Source organism: Styela clava, chromosome 5, assembly GCF_964204865.1.
Source record: "Styela clava chromosome 5, kaStyClav1.hap1.2, whole genome shotgun sequence".
Classification (NCBI taxonomy): domain Eukaryota; kingdom Metazoa; phylum Chordata; class Ascidiacea; order Stolidobranchia; family Styelidae; genus Styela; species Styela clava.
In genome coordinates, this window is record NC_135254.1 from 21517580 (window position 1) to 21535468 (window position 17889).

A 17889-nucleotide genomic window follows, 5' to 3' on the forward strand; every position below is an offset into this window, starting at 1 on the left:
TTCCAATAATTTTACCTCCTTTTAAGACACACTGTATACTTATAATTTACTTATAATTTCTCCCACTCAAACCTAATACTTTTCTGATTTGTTTGATCTACAGTTGAGAGAAGATGGCCACACTCTTGTGATACAAAATGCGGATGTTGGTATACATGAAGGTCGATATACTTGTTCTGCTATAAATGATGCTGGAGAAGATGAACAAGATTTAACTGTTAGTGTATTGAGTGAGTATATAAGAAAATTTGAAATTTATAATTATGCAGATAAATCAGGATATTTCAAAATATTTCTTCATTCTAATTATATTTGTGAATGTTTGAGACTGATAACTTCACCTTACACTGGTAATCATTGTACCATTACCCATTAATACGTAGTGCTTATTATTTGTTTACTTGTTTGTGTGGGGGGGGGGGGCAGTGCTGCTTTCGCGATGGTTCTTTATTGTTCGTAACAAGCTGATGGAAAGACCTGTGAATGTCTATTTATATCACTATATCTTCATTTTGATCATATCTGAAACATAAATATGACATAAATATTGGACATTGTAAATAAGGTCATTGTTTTGTCTATGTTAGTGGTCGGCAACCTTTTTTAAGTGACGGACCGGTAAAGCCTGACGAAAATTTTGGCGGACCACCTTTTATAGAAACGAACTAAGCTTATGCAATAAATTATACGCGTTAAGAAACTTATGTTGACAATATACTGAAAAAACGAAAGCCGTGCTATTTAATGCGAGATCTGTATTTATTGGCTGGCAATTAACTGTTCCAATATTGGAGATATGGTCGACATCGACACATGTGACGTGTTTCATACAGCCTACTTCGATATTTCCTTTTTTGTAGTTATCAATATTGAAAACCAGGCCTCACATTAATAAGATGTTGGGATAAGTAACAATGCCTGTAAACCTTCTGTCTCTAGTCTGGGTATTGATTGATGTTTGATTGAACATTTGATTTTACTATTGTTTGTTTTGCCATAACTAATTTTGTACCCGATGTGTTAACTTATGATTATCCTGGTTCCTGAAGTATAGAATTAGCACTGACTGGTCATGACCGGTTAGCTATGAGCAAGTAGTGGAGTAGTCACTAGTCACGTTCCTAGCGAGAATCATTTTGTTCGAGAGATCTTATTCCGACTGATGTGAGACTTTCTTATATGGGCGTTGAGGGAACAATTGACCCAGCGTCAATGCGACATAATGACATGGGAATTGTTTGTGAAGTCAGACATGCTGCTGAAATGCGTTATGTTTGTCTGGTTTAGTGCTTTTTTGATCGTAGAGTATGTGGTTAGATTGTAGAGGCTTCATTAAGGCCTTGTCCGTTTCTGTGTCACCTCTCTGCGGACCGGTAATAACCTTTCCGCGGACCGGCGATGGGCCGCGGCAGGTGGTTGCCGACCACTGGTCTATGTTATCTGTTATCAGTTGAGTAATCGTACATTTATATCTGCTTGTGTGACGACTCAAAGTCCCTAATTTTTTGATAAGAATGTTCTAATTATTCCTAAATTCAGAGACTTCCTATGTTTCATATAATAAATTTGGAATGAATTTGATTATTTGATTCGTTTTTGGCCATTCCTGCTTATAGTGCAGAATTGGCAAACCACTGACTCATGGTGGTAAAATGACCCACTGCATTTTTTCGCTGACTTGTCAAGTCACGAATTAGTGCTGGAATTCCGTTCCAAACTCTTTTGAAACAATTGAAAAAATTTTGCCATAACATTACATACGTTTTCCGGTAATTCATATGCACACAAATTTGTGTTTTTGTAAATGAATTTCATGAAATCGAGTATCAGAAATCACATTTGTATGATATAAGTGCTGCAAGTGTAAACACAATACTAAACAGTATTAACCGAAGATTATATGACTTGCAGAGAAGATGTAACAAATTTGCTGTATTTGCTTTGATGACGAATAAACTTCAACATTAGTCACCAGTAATACACACACCACTTGAATCTTGTTAGTAGCAAATTTACCATTGCATAAATATACAGAGTAACTTAGCAACATTTCCTAAGATACAAAGTACTTCTTGCAAGCATCTTACCTTATCTTGTTCCTTGTATCAATTGATATCTGATAATCTTATGTGCTTTGCTGGGGAATGCCATGGGGAATTATTCATTCAATCAAAAATACATATTTCAATAATATTTAACAAAGCATGTCTATTCTAATTTAATAATTCTTCTTTTCACAAAGTTCCACCATCAATATATGGGCAAGAAAAAACTGTAAACAAAATAGTGAATGAGGGAAATGAAGTTGGATTGGAATGCAGAGTGAGAGAAGGAAAACCAAGTCCTATTGTGAGTTAAATATTATGTTTTATATTTGGCAAAAGACAAGGACGCCCAATCTTTTCCACTGAGGGTTGAAATGCACATTGATAGACATCTGGGCTTAATGAATCCAATTCAGGGTTATTTTATAAATTTATATCAGTCCCAAATGAATATTGTATGGAAAATCTTATGCAGTTGTTGTGTTAAACCACACTACAGATAAAAAAAGATGCAGCCGATATTCTGCATGTCTTAGTTTGTACACCCAATAGACAGCTTGTATCCATTCATACAACATCAGTTTTCCATGACCACATGATGAATCTATTGCATGGAATAATTTTACTTTTAAGATTCGATGGTATAGGGGAGAAAGTAATGCAATTTCAAAGTTGAGCACATCATGGGATCATGCACATTTTGATCAAACAATCACAAACCTTCGGGCTAAGGTTGACAATACAGGAGGATATTGGTGTGAAGCGGTTAACACTGCTGGAAGAGCAAGAAAGAATTTTACTATTGACGTTCAAGGTACTGATTTAAATTGATTTTTTTTTATTCCATTCCCCGTTTCTGTACTTCTTGTGATTGCATTATGATCGCGATCAATTTTTTGTGCAAATATCCTCTAGTTGATCATAGGTTCAATAAATTGTGAAAAGCCAGAAAAACTACTAAAACATTACTGCACAATCAGTTTTGTTACATTCCACTTTTTCTGAATAGTTGAGAGCATGCCAATATCTCAGTTTAATTTATTTTAGTGTATTTGCTTGTCATTTACACATTATGAAATTGTTTAATACCTGATTCACAAACAAATTCGCCAATTTTAAATTAGCTTATCTTGTGTTTTCAGTGAAACCTTACATTGATGGAAATGAAAGGGAAAACAAAAATGTGATATTGGATAATGATGTATCATTTACCTGCAAAGTTAGTGGAGTTCCGAGACCAGAAATTACTTGGACAAAAGATGGAAATCCTATATCATATGATCTTAATGACAAATATGGAACAGAAAAAATAGGTGTGTTGTATTAACAAATTCAAATTTAAGGGTAGCCTACATTTGGATGAAAGGGAAATAGGCACTCGGTCACAATTACTGATTAGAAGATTGCTGGTGTGAATATAATAAAGTTTTATTTTCAGGAACCAGCAATGATTTGTAATAGAAATTTCAATACAGTAAATCGGCAAAAATATCTTGATAATTTTTATAAATGACTTGATATTAAAATAATTGTCGTCATTCATGATAAGGTATTGGAACCTACATACTGACTGTAAATGATGCACAAGATGATGACAAAGGAAGGTATACATGCATAGCAACAAATGATGCTGGACAAGATTCTAAAGACTTTGATCTAGATGTTTATTGTAAGTTGTTACACTTCAAATGCATCGGTTTTGCCAAGATGCTTAATAATAACATTTCTATCTAATGAATTCCAGTGCCACCAACACATGGTGGTGATGGCATTTTCAATATCACTGTTCTTGAAAACAATGATGCAGAATTATTTTGTGATGTCGAAGCTTTTCCCAAACCAACAATCAGATGGTATAAAGATGGACAGCCAGTTATATTACCAAGAGAAGTGTTGGATAGCTTGGAAGATTACAGAATTTTACCAATAAAAAAGGCTCAAGTAACAAAATTTATTTAAATTCAATTTGATATGATGTTGCATACTATTACTTTAATAAATAAAGTACACACATAGACTGATACTTTCAAAGGTTGTTAGAATTTTATTCCTCTTCATGATGAGTAACCTTTAGCATCAATGACAAACTGCATGGTAACAAGCATTTGGAATAGGGCAGACTCACAGTTGTTTTGAGGTTCCGAAAAGTTAGAAGATAGGAGAGAATTTGCTTGACGTCTTGCTGTTTTACATACCAGTTGATTGGCTACAGCTTTTTTAGTCAATCAAGCCTATACAAGCAATTGAAGGATTCACTGATCTCATAACAAGCCTGAACCGTAACCGATCAAGAATGCTTTGTCATATGCCTAAACCAATTCAAGTTTCATCTCATCATTTCCCTGGGATTAAAATTACAATCCTGTTCAATTCTCACCAGTGTTATATTTGGGATAGCTATTATCCGATGTACGTGTATTGACCTCCATGCTGGTCACTAAAATCAACCTTGGTATAATTTCTATACTTGAAATTATAATAATGTAAGTTTAATAATGTCATAAGTTTCCAAAACTTTATTACTGGGTTTGGCAGATTTCTGATGCTGGACTATACAAATGTGAAGCAGAAAATGTTGCTGGAATAACTGAGAAAAACTTCAGATTGAACGTTCATTCAAAACCCAAAGTTTTTGGACCTACAGTCGATGACATAACGAAATGTAATTTTGTTTTCTTTGAGCAAATTATGTATGAAGATAAACAAATAAACCTAGGTTTAGTCATTTAGGGATTAACTAAAATATACCTAAATTAATTAAATAAGAACAGAAAATTTTTATTTGGGTTACTATTCTTATCTACAAACCTGGATATTGAAGACTAGTATAATGAGTAGCAACTATCTTTAACTTGATGAATTATTTTACTCTTATTTGTCATTTTTAAAATCAACATCATATTTTGGACATTGTGATTAATCTTTCCACGATAATTAACATTATTAATTCAATTCAATTCATTTGTTAGTGGTTGGTGATAGAATTGATATGGTTTGTGATATCCGTGGTGTACCTGCACCTACTTTATCATGGACTAAGAATGGACAACCTTTAGTTATTGACGAATCCGAAATGACTCTATTATCTGGATCAAAGATTTTGCGTATTTTTGCAGCTGAGGTATAAATTTAAATGTTCACCATTTGTTTTATTTAATGATTTCACATTTATACTTGATTTGAATTTTTGTTTATTTGAGTAGTATAGTTGATTAATAGCGATGTTAGTAGAGCTTGTAAAAGCTTGCCTGAAAATATCTATCTCTGGTTATACATAATGTTACAAAAATTGATCCAATAAAATGTGCTGCAAGACTTTCGCATTACAAATTTTAAGAGTAGCATTGTTAATTATCTGTGAAATGCTGATGAAAATTGTTTTAGATTACAGCAATATGTTAAATGTTATGTTCTGTAAAACACTAATCAAGATTAAACAAGATTTTTTGAGACGCGTTTGCTCACTTTGCAGCGTTCTTGTATTTTTCGTTATTTGGTATTCTTTGTTTTTTAGCTTAGTGATACTGGACAGTTTGAATGTCATGGAATCAATGTTGCAGGAAGAGCAGTAAAATCTTTTGATGTAACTATCCATGAATCATCAAGAATACTTGGAGATCCGCATGAGGTATGTTATCTAATGAAATATTTTCAATTGTTTGCCATCATTATCTTTATTCAACTATATCCAGCCAAACGTCTGCTTCTTCTGACAAAACCTGTTTGTAAACCTTTTGTATGTATTTAAATTAAATCTAACAGTCACAATTTCCATTAGGGGTTTGTTAACCATGTTGAATTCACAATGTTGTCTGCTTCCTTTCGATTATATCCATGGTCATTATTTTAACTGGAATATGTCTACATTATAATTATATTATATTGAAAAATGAATCTTTATTTTTCTCTCTACAGATGCATGATGTTAACAAAGGTGATACTTTTACTTTGGAATGCTTGGTATCTGGAACTCCAAGACCAGAAATAACTTGGTTTAAAGATGGTCATGAAGTTCACACAGACTCGAGGTTAGTAGGTGGAAATTTCATAACACCAAACATGGAATTTGTGTGGAATTTAGGAATGTTTTGTATTGAACAAGAAATATGAATAGCACTTTTAAGTTGATGAACTATATGCAGTGAGATAAAGATATTATTTAATTGGATTATTGGATTGTTTATAATGAATTGTTTCTTATTTTTTGATGTAAAGAACAAAAATGAGAGAGAATAGAAGATATTTAATTGTAAAGAATTCACATGAAGCAGATGCAGGAAGATATGTTTGCAATGCCTCGAATGTTGAAGCCTATGATACCAAAGCTTATACAGTAAATGTGCGAGGTAACTATGTACTTTTGTGTACAGATGCTAAGTAAGATAGAGATCTTTGGTATCACTGAGAGCCCTCTTTGAATCAGTTCATTTAGATTGCAGCCATGCTATAACACAAATGTAAATTTATATTTATATTCACTGCTTGTTATGTATGGAATCTTTCATTTTATAAAGGTTTTATTTAAAACTAGCAAAAGGTTTCGATTATCCATATGTTCTTATTATGGTTTCATGAAATATCAAATCACAATTGGCTTATTTACGAAAAAGCTTTTATAGATCAATAATCTACAGATTTAATTGATAATATATTCTATTTATCAAGTTCAAAATAACAAACTTTGATCAATTATTGTGTTCCAATTTCAGTACCACCAGCTATTGAAGATGGACCTAATCGAAAGTGGGTTAAAGAAGGTCATAACATAAATTTAACTTGCAATGCAGTATCTAATTCTGCTGTTCAAATTCAGTGGTTATTTGAAGGAGAACCCATAATACCTTCTAGTTTAGCAAGGCCATCACCTCAAGGAAAACGACTGATGCTTTTCAATGTTCAGGTATATTCTGCATCTATTTCCATTAAAGCAAGATATTTTTGCTATGAAACTCTCATGAATAGGTCAAAGTCTGAATAGGGCTTTTAACAAATGAAAACCTATAAGTACTGGTACATTGTTTTTTGGTAATCTTTCATCTTTATACCCTCGATGAGATGGTGTTAATGCTTAAAGTGCTTAGGTCCAACATGCAAACCATGAGGTTTATGATAACCATTACTCATTTCTTTACTGAGTGTTAATCTAATGTAAACATTTTCAATTGTTTTGCAGCGAGAAAAAGCTGGTCAATACACATGCAGAGCCACAAATGCGGCAGGTTCAGATGACCGGAACATAATTTTGGACGTCTATACCATACCTGTTATCACTGACAGTGATACTATTGACACATACAATGTCACACGATCTGAATCTGTAACATTAGAATGTGACGTTTCTGGATTTCCTGAACCTACTATTGAAGTTTGTTTCAATTTGTATTATCTAGTAATTAAATATAAATAGAATTAGAAACAAAATTTTTTTTGTTTGCAAATGATTGAAGTTCATTTGAAAGATAGTAATGCCTTTGTTTTATTTCATTTGAAATAATCATATATGGCAAGTAATCACCTGATTAAATGAATTGTAATACTTCTCAGTGGTAAAATAAAAACTGTTTGCATAAAGTTTTCAATAATCACGAAATGCTATTTTTCCTTTTTTCCTTATTCAGTTTAGTGGACTGTAAATTTGACCATTGTCCTATTTATGCCTTATCTTTTTGCAGTGGTTGAAAGATTTCTACCCAATATTTTTCCACGAAGATGGTTCAGCACAGACAGGAAGTTATGAAATTCAAAATGGGGGGAGACTGTTGACTTTATTTAATGCACAGGTTTTCGATGAAGGAAAGTATAAATGCAGAGCAACTAATGAAGCTGGGTTTGATACTAAAGAATATGATGTCAATATTTTTGGTAAATGTTTATTGTTGATATATTGTAATTTTATTTAAAGTTTGGAACCAACTGTTAATAACATACAAATTAGTGATTTGGCAAGTTTTGTCTTATCATTTTTGTACGTTGTAGCAACTGTAGCAATGCAAAAAATTATCTAAAACTGAGTTATCAGTTCGAAAATAAAGATTTTGAAAAATATCCCACAATAACCATTTACTCATTAAACATTACCTTTTATTTTTATTATTTAAAGTTTGGTGTTATATGTGATAATATGATATAATCTATCGATTAATCTAATTTTTTTGTTTAAAATTACCTTTTACTATGGAAAAATAAATTTACTCATCCCTTGGTAAAACCACGGAATATCAATGTTGTATCAATAACCGTCAAGACCGTGTGACGGCCGTTATGGCAATGACGTCCTGTAATCGGTACAAGGAGAATTTATTGTCTAGTGAAAACAGGACCAAGCCAATGGGATAGGTCGCGCTTTTTATCTAAACTTCGTACCTGAAGCTCATGTCAAGTAACTTCTCACATGGAGAGACGTTTTGTGCCTTTATTTTAGTAAAAACACTCCTCTATTTTCAAGCGTTGGTCATGTGACAGCAGTGACTAACCACAGGGCTGACTTAGTGCCACACAATCCAGTTTTTTTTAACTGGGTCCGAGTTCCAACTTAGACGGACTTGGTTGTTTTTAGCACCAGGTCTACCATTAGTTTTTTTTTTTTACTTTTGGGTGAGCGAACACGTACTAGTTCTTTAACAATACTTTTCCATCTAAAATTTGTACGCTTCAAATCTTACTTGAGGTTTTGTTTGCTTCCCCGATTCTATAATCAGTTACTTTTATTTTTTGTTTTTATCTATCATTTTATCGTCTATTGCTGATTATTGGAGTCAAAATAAACTTATACTTATACTTATACAAAGCCAAATGCGAGAAAAGGGACCGAAAATACTACGTTATTATTCGGGAGTCGTTTTAAAATAACTAAAGGCTTTATATATGTTTCTTACAAAACTGATTAGATTAGTAATCTCACATTTCTAAATGCATGTAAAGTGAGTCAACTCCCGGTGTTTTGATCGCTTTTGGGTTTTCTCCGACTCTGACCCGCGAGACATCCTCAAAAGTTGTTGTGGCCCGCCAACCGTGCAACCTTGGACCACTCTGCCTTAAAAACATGGTCTTCTTGATGTTGGTGCCAGTACTGTTCATAGGATAGTTGTGTAGTTGTGATCAATCCTTTGAGTTTTACAGGGTTGAGTATAATTTAGTGATATTTGCTATACCAATATGCTATGCTACGGAACATAGTACTTGAGTAATATTTAATATATTATTATTTGTTAAATTTATTGAAACTAGATGCTAAGGTCATTTATCTGTTGTTCATTGTTGTAGTTACGTAGTTTTTATCTCCAAATATCCAGCTAAACCAGTCTTACCTGATATTATTCACTGCCATCATCTGGTGGATTTAACAATTTATCCCCTTTTATTTGCAAAATTTGGGGCCACTCGCAAGTTCTAAAACTATAAATCTATTTTTTTTCTTTCATAGTCCCTCCTGAAATATACCGTGATGGTTTGAGAGAGGAAGTTATAGTTCGGGAAAAATCTTACATAAGGATACAATGTGCTGCTTCTGGCATTCCTGCACCAAAAATACGATGGCTGAAAGGTAAACAACATATAGGACAGAAGCAAAAAGAAAAGTTTTGATATCCAAACTGAATTTTAATACACACTGGATATTGCCATACTCCGGCGGCTATATATTTTGTCTTCCCCAATGTAGTTTTTATCATATTTACTTTCCATCCGACTTATTTCAGCTGTAAAACATTTCTATTGGGAAGTTTTTTTTTTCAAATAAATTGATCAACATTCATTCAGATAAAATATTGCTTCCACAAAGCTTATTTTTATATGAAAGTGATCAACATTGTCTGTTTTTAGATGGAGAGCCGTATGTTCCAAGGCGTTTGACTCCTGGTATAGATCAAGACAGATTTCTTACCTTCCAGAGTGTTGAAGAAGATGATGGAGCTACCTATTCATGTGTAGCTGAAAATCCAGCTGGTCGTGATCTGGTTGATGTGAATATTATAGTAAATGGTATGTGGTGAAATTAAGTTCAATTCTCATTTAATTTTTTTATTACCTAGTTTTGAAATCCATATTTCATTCTTTTACTTTTATTTATTAGTTCCACCAAAGATAAGAGGATCAGAAAATCCATTCTCAACCACAGTTGAAGTTGTTGTCGGGGAAACATTAGACTTGGAATGTGAGGTAATCAGAGGAACTCCTGAGCCCCAGATTGAGTGGTGGAAGCGATCAAACAAAATTATAGAAAGGTGATTTTATTCAATATAGAAATTCACATTCTGTATCTCCTTTATGCACTATGATATCCACAGTCAGGATTATTCTGTATAATCTTAAAATAAGCAACATGAAATATTTGTGTTCATAACAGTGACCACATAAAGATACTTGCAGAAGGCCGGTACTTGAGAATACCACAAGCACGATCGGATGATTATGGTGTATATACTTGTGTAGCAAAGAATGTGGAAGGCGTAGACAGCAAAGCTTACAATGTTTTGACATTGGGTAAGTTTATACCTTACAAATTGTCGTTTTATTATTACATTGTGCATGTGGAAGCAGTGTCACAAAGTTAGGGTGTAGTTTAAGCCTGAAGCCTTTTGTTTGTTTTATAGAGCCGCCAAGGTTTGCCAGTGACAAACAAGATGAAATTGACGTTGTCCTTGGGTTTTCTCATTTCATAATTTGTGAAATAGATGCTCAACCACAACCCAGGCTTGAGTGGTTTAAAGATGGCCAACCTTTAAACACAGACAGAAATGTTCAAGTTGATCAAAATGGACGTGTGCTGTTCATTAAATCGGCAAGGTAATCTTCAATTCTTTCAAACAACATGAAAAATAGTGCTAATAAATTCTAGTATTTTTTAAATACGTATAATTTACTTTTACTTTAGACTTGAAGATCGTGGAATATACATGTGTAAAGCTAGAAACAAGGCAGGAACAGATGAAAAATTGACAAAGATCAATATTTTGACTCCACCATCAATAAACGAAGGACAAAATGATAATGATGTTGATGTTTTATTAGAACGTCCAACATATCTAAATGTAATAATTTTCAAGTTACAATATACTATTGTTCTATTTAATATATTAAATAAATTGCATATTTTATGTGATATAATGAATGCATCTTGTGAGAAATTATAATTTTATTGTTTTTTCTTAGTGCACAGTGCAAGGCTATCCACAACCAACAATTACATGGTTTAGAAATGGAATCAGAGTTGATTTGAATGATGATAATTTTGAAACATTCGACAATGGACAGATTCTCAGCATAGCGTGAGTTATGTGATTAAAGTCATATGATGATTTAGATTTAGATGATAGAGTTAGATGAAAATATATACGGTAGGTATATTAGAAATCATCCTCGGAAACCATTTTCATAGAGCATAAGTTCAAAATCAACAGTTTGAATGTTTAAATGATAAACAGGCAGTTTGACTTTTTATTATTCCATCATCTTGAATATTGCCTGAATTATTTTCTGAATTTTTACCTCACTATATGCAGGAGTGCAAGGCTTATTGACTCTGGCCGATACGATTGTCATGCAAGAAATACAGCTGGAAGAGACAGAAAAGATTTTAGACTTAATGTACAAGTTGCACCAACAATTTCTGGACCAAAATTTGAAGAATATATTATGCTTGAGGGAAGATATTATGAACTTGATTGCTTTTCAAGTGGAATTCCTGATCCTGTAAGCATTCTCAGATTTTTGTTTGATTTGATTGATAGTAAGTTAAGTGTTTTGTTAGAATTAACTGAGCTACATTTATATACTAAAAATTAGTTTTTCCACAAGAATATGCTTAACAAGCTGTCATAAAGTAAATTTATTTAAATATCTCAATGAATAATAAGTTGCTGTGTTTAGACAAATGAGTGGTTTAAAGATGGTGATTTGGTGAGAAGAGGCCACAGATATTCACAATTCCATGGCGCGCGAAGACTGGGAATATACAGTGCTGATGAACGAGATAATGGTTTATTTGTTTGCACGGCAACTAATGTTGCAGGAATGGTGAGAGATATTATTGCGTTTGCCTGTTTTATTTCTTTAATATTTGTGCTCTGTGAGTTTTCTAATTTCTATATCTTTTTCCATATTTCAACAAGTACATGCAACACAAGTTTTTGCCTTAAATCATCATTTGAAGCTTGTATTCCACTTCTATATATATTTTAACTCAATACATATTAAATCTTAGACATGTGATTGGGTTCTTTTGTGTTATACTCTAACCCGAGTGGCACAATTGTGTGCTCTGATATATATCAAGGTTCTTGAATTTCATTTTTGTTTTATTTAGGAAACGAAAACATTCAATGTGTCTGTTTATATGTCGCCAAGACTCACAGACTCTGCAAAATACAAAGATTTGGTTGTGAATCAAGGAAAAGAAATCACTCTCAACTGTGAATCAAACACTTTCCCCAAACCTTCTGTTACATGGATTAAAAATGGTGAAGAGTTGCCAGAATCTCATTTTGTAAGTTACCAGTAAACAGATAGTTGAGTTTAAAATTTTAAAGAAAGTTTTTGTCATCGTATTCATAACAGCAAGCATTTTAACATTACATAACTTAACATTAAGTTATTTATATTCAAAAAGCTTTTGTAGTTTTATCTTCTGTTACATTAAAAATCTAGGTGCAATTTGATTATACAATATATATTGATGTTTTATTAGATCTATCGATAGGGTTTCTGTGGCAGCAACAACTTATCATTCTTCTATACCTTTGCGCGGTGAATCCAGACGCATAATATGCAAGGATATTGTGGGGAGATTGAGGATAACTTTTCTGAGTGATCTAAGAGTCTTGCTCCACACTAATATAAATATATTTCTGTAACATTTCACCCTCGAGGTCAGCCCTCTTCAGATGATCTTAGTAGATTTTTCGAATTTCGAATATTCGTCATTCCCACAGGCTGCAAGCCATGATAGGAGAATAAAAATATCAAAGAATGGATTTTTGTTGACAATATTTGATGCAGAGCCAGAAGATGCTGCTCTTTATTCTTGTGAATTATTGAACGACGCTGGTGCAACTTCTAGGTAAAACGGTCATACCGATTTATTTTGAATTAAAAAATTGTCAGTGTTCTGTGTTTGAGCTATTTTAAAACGAGTTAAAAGGGAAAGCTATAAAAACTAAAAGTATTGTAAAAATATTATTTCCGATTTTCATCTGTCACTTTTTTTCCTGCCTTTTGCCCCGAACTAGGCCATGTAAAAACAACCACTGATATACAATGGTATGTAGTTAGTTATTATTTTTGAAGACTGCTTCTGGTTCTACATTGCCTATCCAATTTATTACACTCTGGATGAGGTGGCAGTCATAGGTTTTGAGTTTGAGATTTGTAACCTGTGAGGCTAACAAAGTTAAGTCTAATGCTTTAAATAATAGGCGACGCTTACATTTTTTCTGTCATCTGCAGTACAAAATTTTTGCAGTGAGGTACGTGTCAGTTAATTACATTTAACAGACATGAGATTCATTTTCATCTTTATCATAGGAAATTCAATCTTAAAGTAAACAGACCACCAGTTATATCAGGACCAGACACTGAAAATATCAAAAAGCCTATTGATAGCACAATCTCAATGGACTGCAGTGTGCAAGGTTCTCCAGCACCAGAAATAATATGGCTGAAAAATGGTTTGCCCGTCGAATTTTCTGAAAGAGTACATGTGACGCATGGACAGAATACACTAAGAATTGGTATATTTTCACTTCTGCTTTGTTGTGTTTGTTGTATATTTCTTACTAGGAATTGAATTTTTTAGGATGTTCTAGTTTAAATTGAAACATATTGTGTGGGTAGATGCGTAAGTTTCAGTATTTTGAATCGATACTTATCATCGCGTACACCATGCTTTCAAACTTACTTCTCAATGGCAGCTAATTGGAAATTTTGGGACAAAATCGTGACGCACATGCCAACTAGCAAAAATAATTGTAGTAAAGCATGGAAAGTATTTTTCTGGGGTCAAGGGTTGGAGAAACATCAAACATCAATTGCAGTAGAGATTTTTCGTTTCTTCATACATGCACATGTTTTGTGTTCTTTCCATAATTCAAAATTCATTTGTCATTTCTTATTTTTGCTTTTCATTCAGACCGATCAGTTGAAAGAGATATGGGTATCTATACTTGCATTGCAAAGAATGTGGCTGGAGAAGATAGCAAAGATTTCGATGTTGATATACTTGGTATACTACTTTTATGATATAAATGAAATGGATTATAACTACTTTTTAAACTTGTACTTTATGGTTGTCGTGATTGACATGTTGAAAGTTCTCAGCCTTCATGGCATATTATTTGTGATTGTAGTCTGCAAACCGTTTCTTAACGGATAGGGAATGTCTAAAATTGCATTGGCACCAGTATTATGTGTCTTCAGGTTGAATATGACTGCGTAAGTTGTTGTTTTCACATGAATACATAAACTTGTGTTTGCAAAGTTTTCTCAACCTGTATAAATGATTACAACTGTTTCTAACCAGTTGGTGAGTAAGATCTGACTGATTTGTGGTTTAACTGTACTTTTACTTGTTTTGTATTTAGTCCCACCTTTAATTGACAAATCCTTTGGGCCAGACAACATAGATGCAATATTAGGAGAGGAGGTTTCTCTTGCATGTATAGTTGCTGCAGGTAATCCTATTGCAACTGTAGACTGGTACAAAGAAGGAGAACTTGTGACTGAAGATCAGGCACAAGTTTTGGAATCTGGACAATTGCTTCTCATACCATCTGTTAAGGTAAATTGTTGTTAGATTGTTGAGATTTAATGAATGTTTTGATTCAGGTGTTATATTGACATAACAATTTTGTGTGTCTGCTCATCTCTGCTTGTCATTATTATTACTATCAACAATTTCTCAAAAACATTTAAAAAGCGTTCCCCCATTCACAAAACTATATCAATTTTTGTTTGATGTCAGTTGTGAGTTGACCAGAAATTCCATGATTTAAAAAGTACTTTTTATTTTATAGACAACAATATAAAGTAATCTTATTTGTGGACATGCATGTATAAAATGCCTCAAGTCCATCAGCTTTTCTTGTGTCACTCAAATTCAATGATTTTAATAGATTGTTGTTATCAGTATTTTTGGTGATTATACAAGTCAAGTCAGCTGCATTTTTTATATTTATTTGTTCCCAAATTCATTTGAAATGTGGCTTTATGTACCGTAAACTTTATATAAAAACTACAATAGAAATTAGGAATATCATCTCAATAGTCATGAAAAATCTGTATATTTTTTAGACGACTGATGCTGGTGGATACACATGCATTGCTAAAAATGGAATTGGACAAGATGACAGAAGTTTTGACATCAATGTATTGATACCGCCTTCAATTGGTTTCCGTAGTACATTTAATCATGTTGAGGTAATATTGTGTAGGATGCTGAATAGAACTAATTGAAAATCTTGTATTTGTAGTGCTCAAAGTAGTTTTAGTTTCATGTAAAGTTGAAAAAATCATTGTAAAGCCTTCAACGCTAATCACAAACTTCTCCATTGAAGGTTAATGAGACATTTGATGCCATTCTCGAATGTGATGTGATGGGGGGTCAACCTCCTCCTGAGATAACATGGACACATGATGATGTTCCAATACGATTGGGTCAACGTATCAAAACATTTGCAGATGGAAAGAGATTGGAAATTTACAGAGCTTTGGTAATGATACATGTTGATAAGTTTTACAAGTTTGAAATTGTCTATGTCACACACTATTGAAAATGCATGCCAGTATATTGTTTTTATTGATGGTTCTAATATAATTGTAAATAAATATAAATACATAATGTGTTACATTAGTATTATCAAATTTATCATTTATTACCAAATGGTATTGAATTTGTAGTTATTAAAATGAAATAATGCAAGTGTAAATTCTGTCAATAATATAATTTACCAAAATTTGTCTGGCATAGAAGACAGGTTTTAAAATAAGGAGGACAAGTATTAAAAATTAAGCTTGTCTAAATTGATGTTATTGCTTGTATACTTTTTATTAAAACTATTTTATATTCATTTTGCTGTTCTCTTGATTCATGTTGCCAATGTATTTTATAGACATCAGATACTGGTGTGTACAAATGTACTGCAACGAATGTAGCTGGAACTGTTATGGATCGCGTTAGACTTGATGTATATGGTATGATTTGAAGGTTATGCTAAGATAGTATAAAACTTGATTGTTACAATTTAAATATCATATATGTGTCAACTATACCTAGTTTTGTTTCATTTAGCTGTACTTTTTTAAAACTCACCTAATATTTTTATGAATACAGTGCCACCTGCATTTGAGAGTCCTAATACAGAGGATATAACACTGATAGAAGGAGAACCATTGTTCATGGACTGCACCGTGTATGGTATACCCGAACCTGATCTAGCCTGGACGGTGGTTTGTATAATTTTTTTTGCTTGGTAACCTTTTTCTTATTCGTTGGATATATTTTCACGTCGCTTCAAAGTATTTTGGGTGTTATACTGTTCCTAATATCTAAAAAATATCCACTAAAATTCCTAAGGCTTCCCCAGTTTATAAAATATTGAGTTGAAGGATGACTTTTTCGAAGGAGTATTTTCTTTTGGAATTTTAATTTAATTAATAGTTTATTTAATTGATCTCAGGATTTTAATTTTCGACTTGATTTGTGAGAAAATGGGGAAATTGTGGGTTAGTTCTAAAGTATGCAACAATCGGTGCATATTTTCGCTGCTGCTTTGGAAACGCAACATCAATCGGGTCTTTTGGTAAAACGCACATTACCAGGGTGTCATAATAACCCATGTGAGAAATTTCATCCAGATCAGTCCAGCCGTTTAGACCAGAGGTGGGCAAATTATGGCCTGAGGGTCGAATCCGGCCCACTGAAGCGTTTCATCCGGCCCACTTATGTCTGCTCAAATTACAACTATAGTTTTTATAGATATAAATTTTCGTTGAACTTCTCGATGAAGATAACGACATAACGACCCTGATTGTTACATTGTGCTTTTTATTATCATATAAACCTTAGCCCAGCTGTTGAAAATAATCTGTTTTTTTTATTCATAGTTTTTCATATTGAATTTTAGCCTCCGGCCCAGTAACCCAGCATATTATCTGTAACACGCCCACTCACAAAAATAATTGCCTATCCCTGGTTTAGACACTACAACTAAACAACAGACCGACTGACTGACTGACAATTGGGGCCTCCGGAGACTGAGATTCAATAAAATAATTATGATAAAATAATGTTGTTTTTTGTTGTTTGAGTACTATTCTATTTCACCTACATTATTGTATCATAATTATCTATTGTCAATTGTTAATTTTATTGCTTGACAACATTTCAGTATTTTTATATTTTCTCTTACAGTCTTGACTTTTTCTGTTCACAGAGCACAGATGGTGAAGTGTCCAAACCTCTTATAACTGAAAGAGTTAGATATTTGAACAAAAATCAAGCAGCTACAATTGATGAATCAAGAGTTGATGACACTGGTTTATATTCATGCATTGTATCATCAATATCTGGAAATGCTCAAAAATTATTTAATGTCACTGTTCAAGGTGAGAATAATGAGTAATAAAATGAAAATAATTTCAGAAATTGAAAGTGAAATTTTGAGTTAACATAGTTAAAAATATGCAATTGTGATTCTCATTTTCACTGCACAACATTGCATTGTTGACGTAAAGGCGCTACCTGAAATCTAAAATGAAGATATAAGTGCAACTAAATTATATATATATATATATATATTTATATGGTATACATTATAATACACTTTATATTTGCCTTTATATAAAAGGAAAT

At 32.8% G+C, this 17889-nt stretch overlaps 1 protein-coding gene across 1 annotated transcript in view; it reads left to right on the top strand.

Annotated features, from left to right (window-relative positions):
* LOC120343965 (hemicentin-1-like) overlaps positions 1 to 17889 on the top strand; it is a 67915-nt gene that overhangs the window by 24274 nt on the left and 25752 nt on the right. Inside the window, exons 37-69 of the mRNA XM_039413016.2 lie at positions 104 to 230; positions 2243 to 2349; positions 2679 to 2859; positions 3188 to 3358; positions 3595 to 3714; positions 3790 to 3986; positions 4581 to 4707; positions 5015 to 5166; positions 5560 to 5673; positions 5961 to 6073; positions 6261 to 6391; positions 6755 to 6945; positions 7219 to 7410; positions 7718 to 7907; positions 9469 to 9588; positions 9867 to 10025; positions 10117 to 10267; positions 10390 to 10526; positions 10637 to 10829; positions 10918 to 11074; positions 11196 to 11311; positions 11546 to 11735; positions 11913 to 12059; positions 12349 to 12528; positions 12974 to 13101; positions 13566 to 13771; positions 14170 to 14262; positions 14621 to 14817; positions 15330 to 15455; positions 15593 to 15748; positions 16148 to 16229; positions 16369 to 16484; positions 17471 to 17642. Coding sequence (XP_039268950.2) covers positions 104 to 230; positions 2243 to 2349; positions 2679 to 2859; positions 3188 to 3358; positions 3595 to 3714; positions 3790 to 3986; positions 4581 to 4707; positions 5015 to 5166; positions 5560 to 5673; positions 5961 to 6073; positions 6261 to 6391; positions 6755 to 6945; positions 7219 to 7410; positions 7718 to 7907; positions 9469 to 9588; positions 9867 to 10025; positions 10117 to 10267; positions 10390 to 10526; positions 10637 to 10829; positions 10918 to 11074; positions 11196 to 11311; positions 11546 to 11735; positions 11913 to 12059; positions 12349 to 12528; positions 12974 to 13101; positions 13566 to 13771; positions 14170 to 14262; positions 14621 to 14817; positions 15330 to 15455; positions 15593 to 15748; positions 16148 to 16229; positions 16369 to 16484; positions 17471 to 17642 — 4939 coding nt within the window. The remainder of the gene's footprint in view (positions 1 to 103; positions 231 to 2242; positions 2350 to 2678; positions 2860 to 3187; positions 3359 to 3594; positions 3715 to 3789; positions 3987 to 4580; positions 4708 to 5014; positions 5167 to 5559; positions 5674 to 5960; positions 6074 to 6260; positions 6392 to 6754; positions 6946 to 7218; positions 7411 to 7717; positions 7908 to 9468; positions 9589 to 9866; positions 10026 to 10116; positions 10268 to 10389; positions 10527 to 10636; positions 10830 to 10917; positions 11075 to 11195; positions 11312 to 11545; positions 11736 to 11912; positions 12060 to 12348; positions 12529 to 12973; positions 13102 to 13565; positions 13772 to 14169; positions 14263 to 14620; positions 14818 to 15329; positions 15456 to 15592; positions 15749 to 16147; positions 16230 to 16368; positions 16485 to 17470; positions 17643 to 17889) is intronic.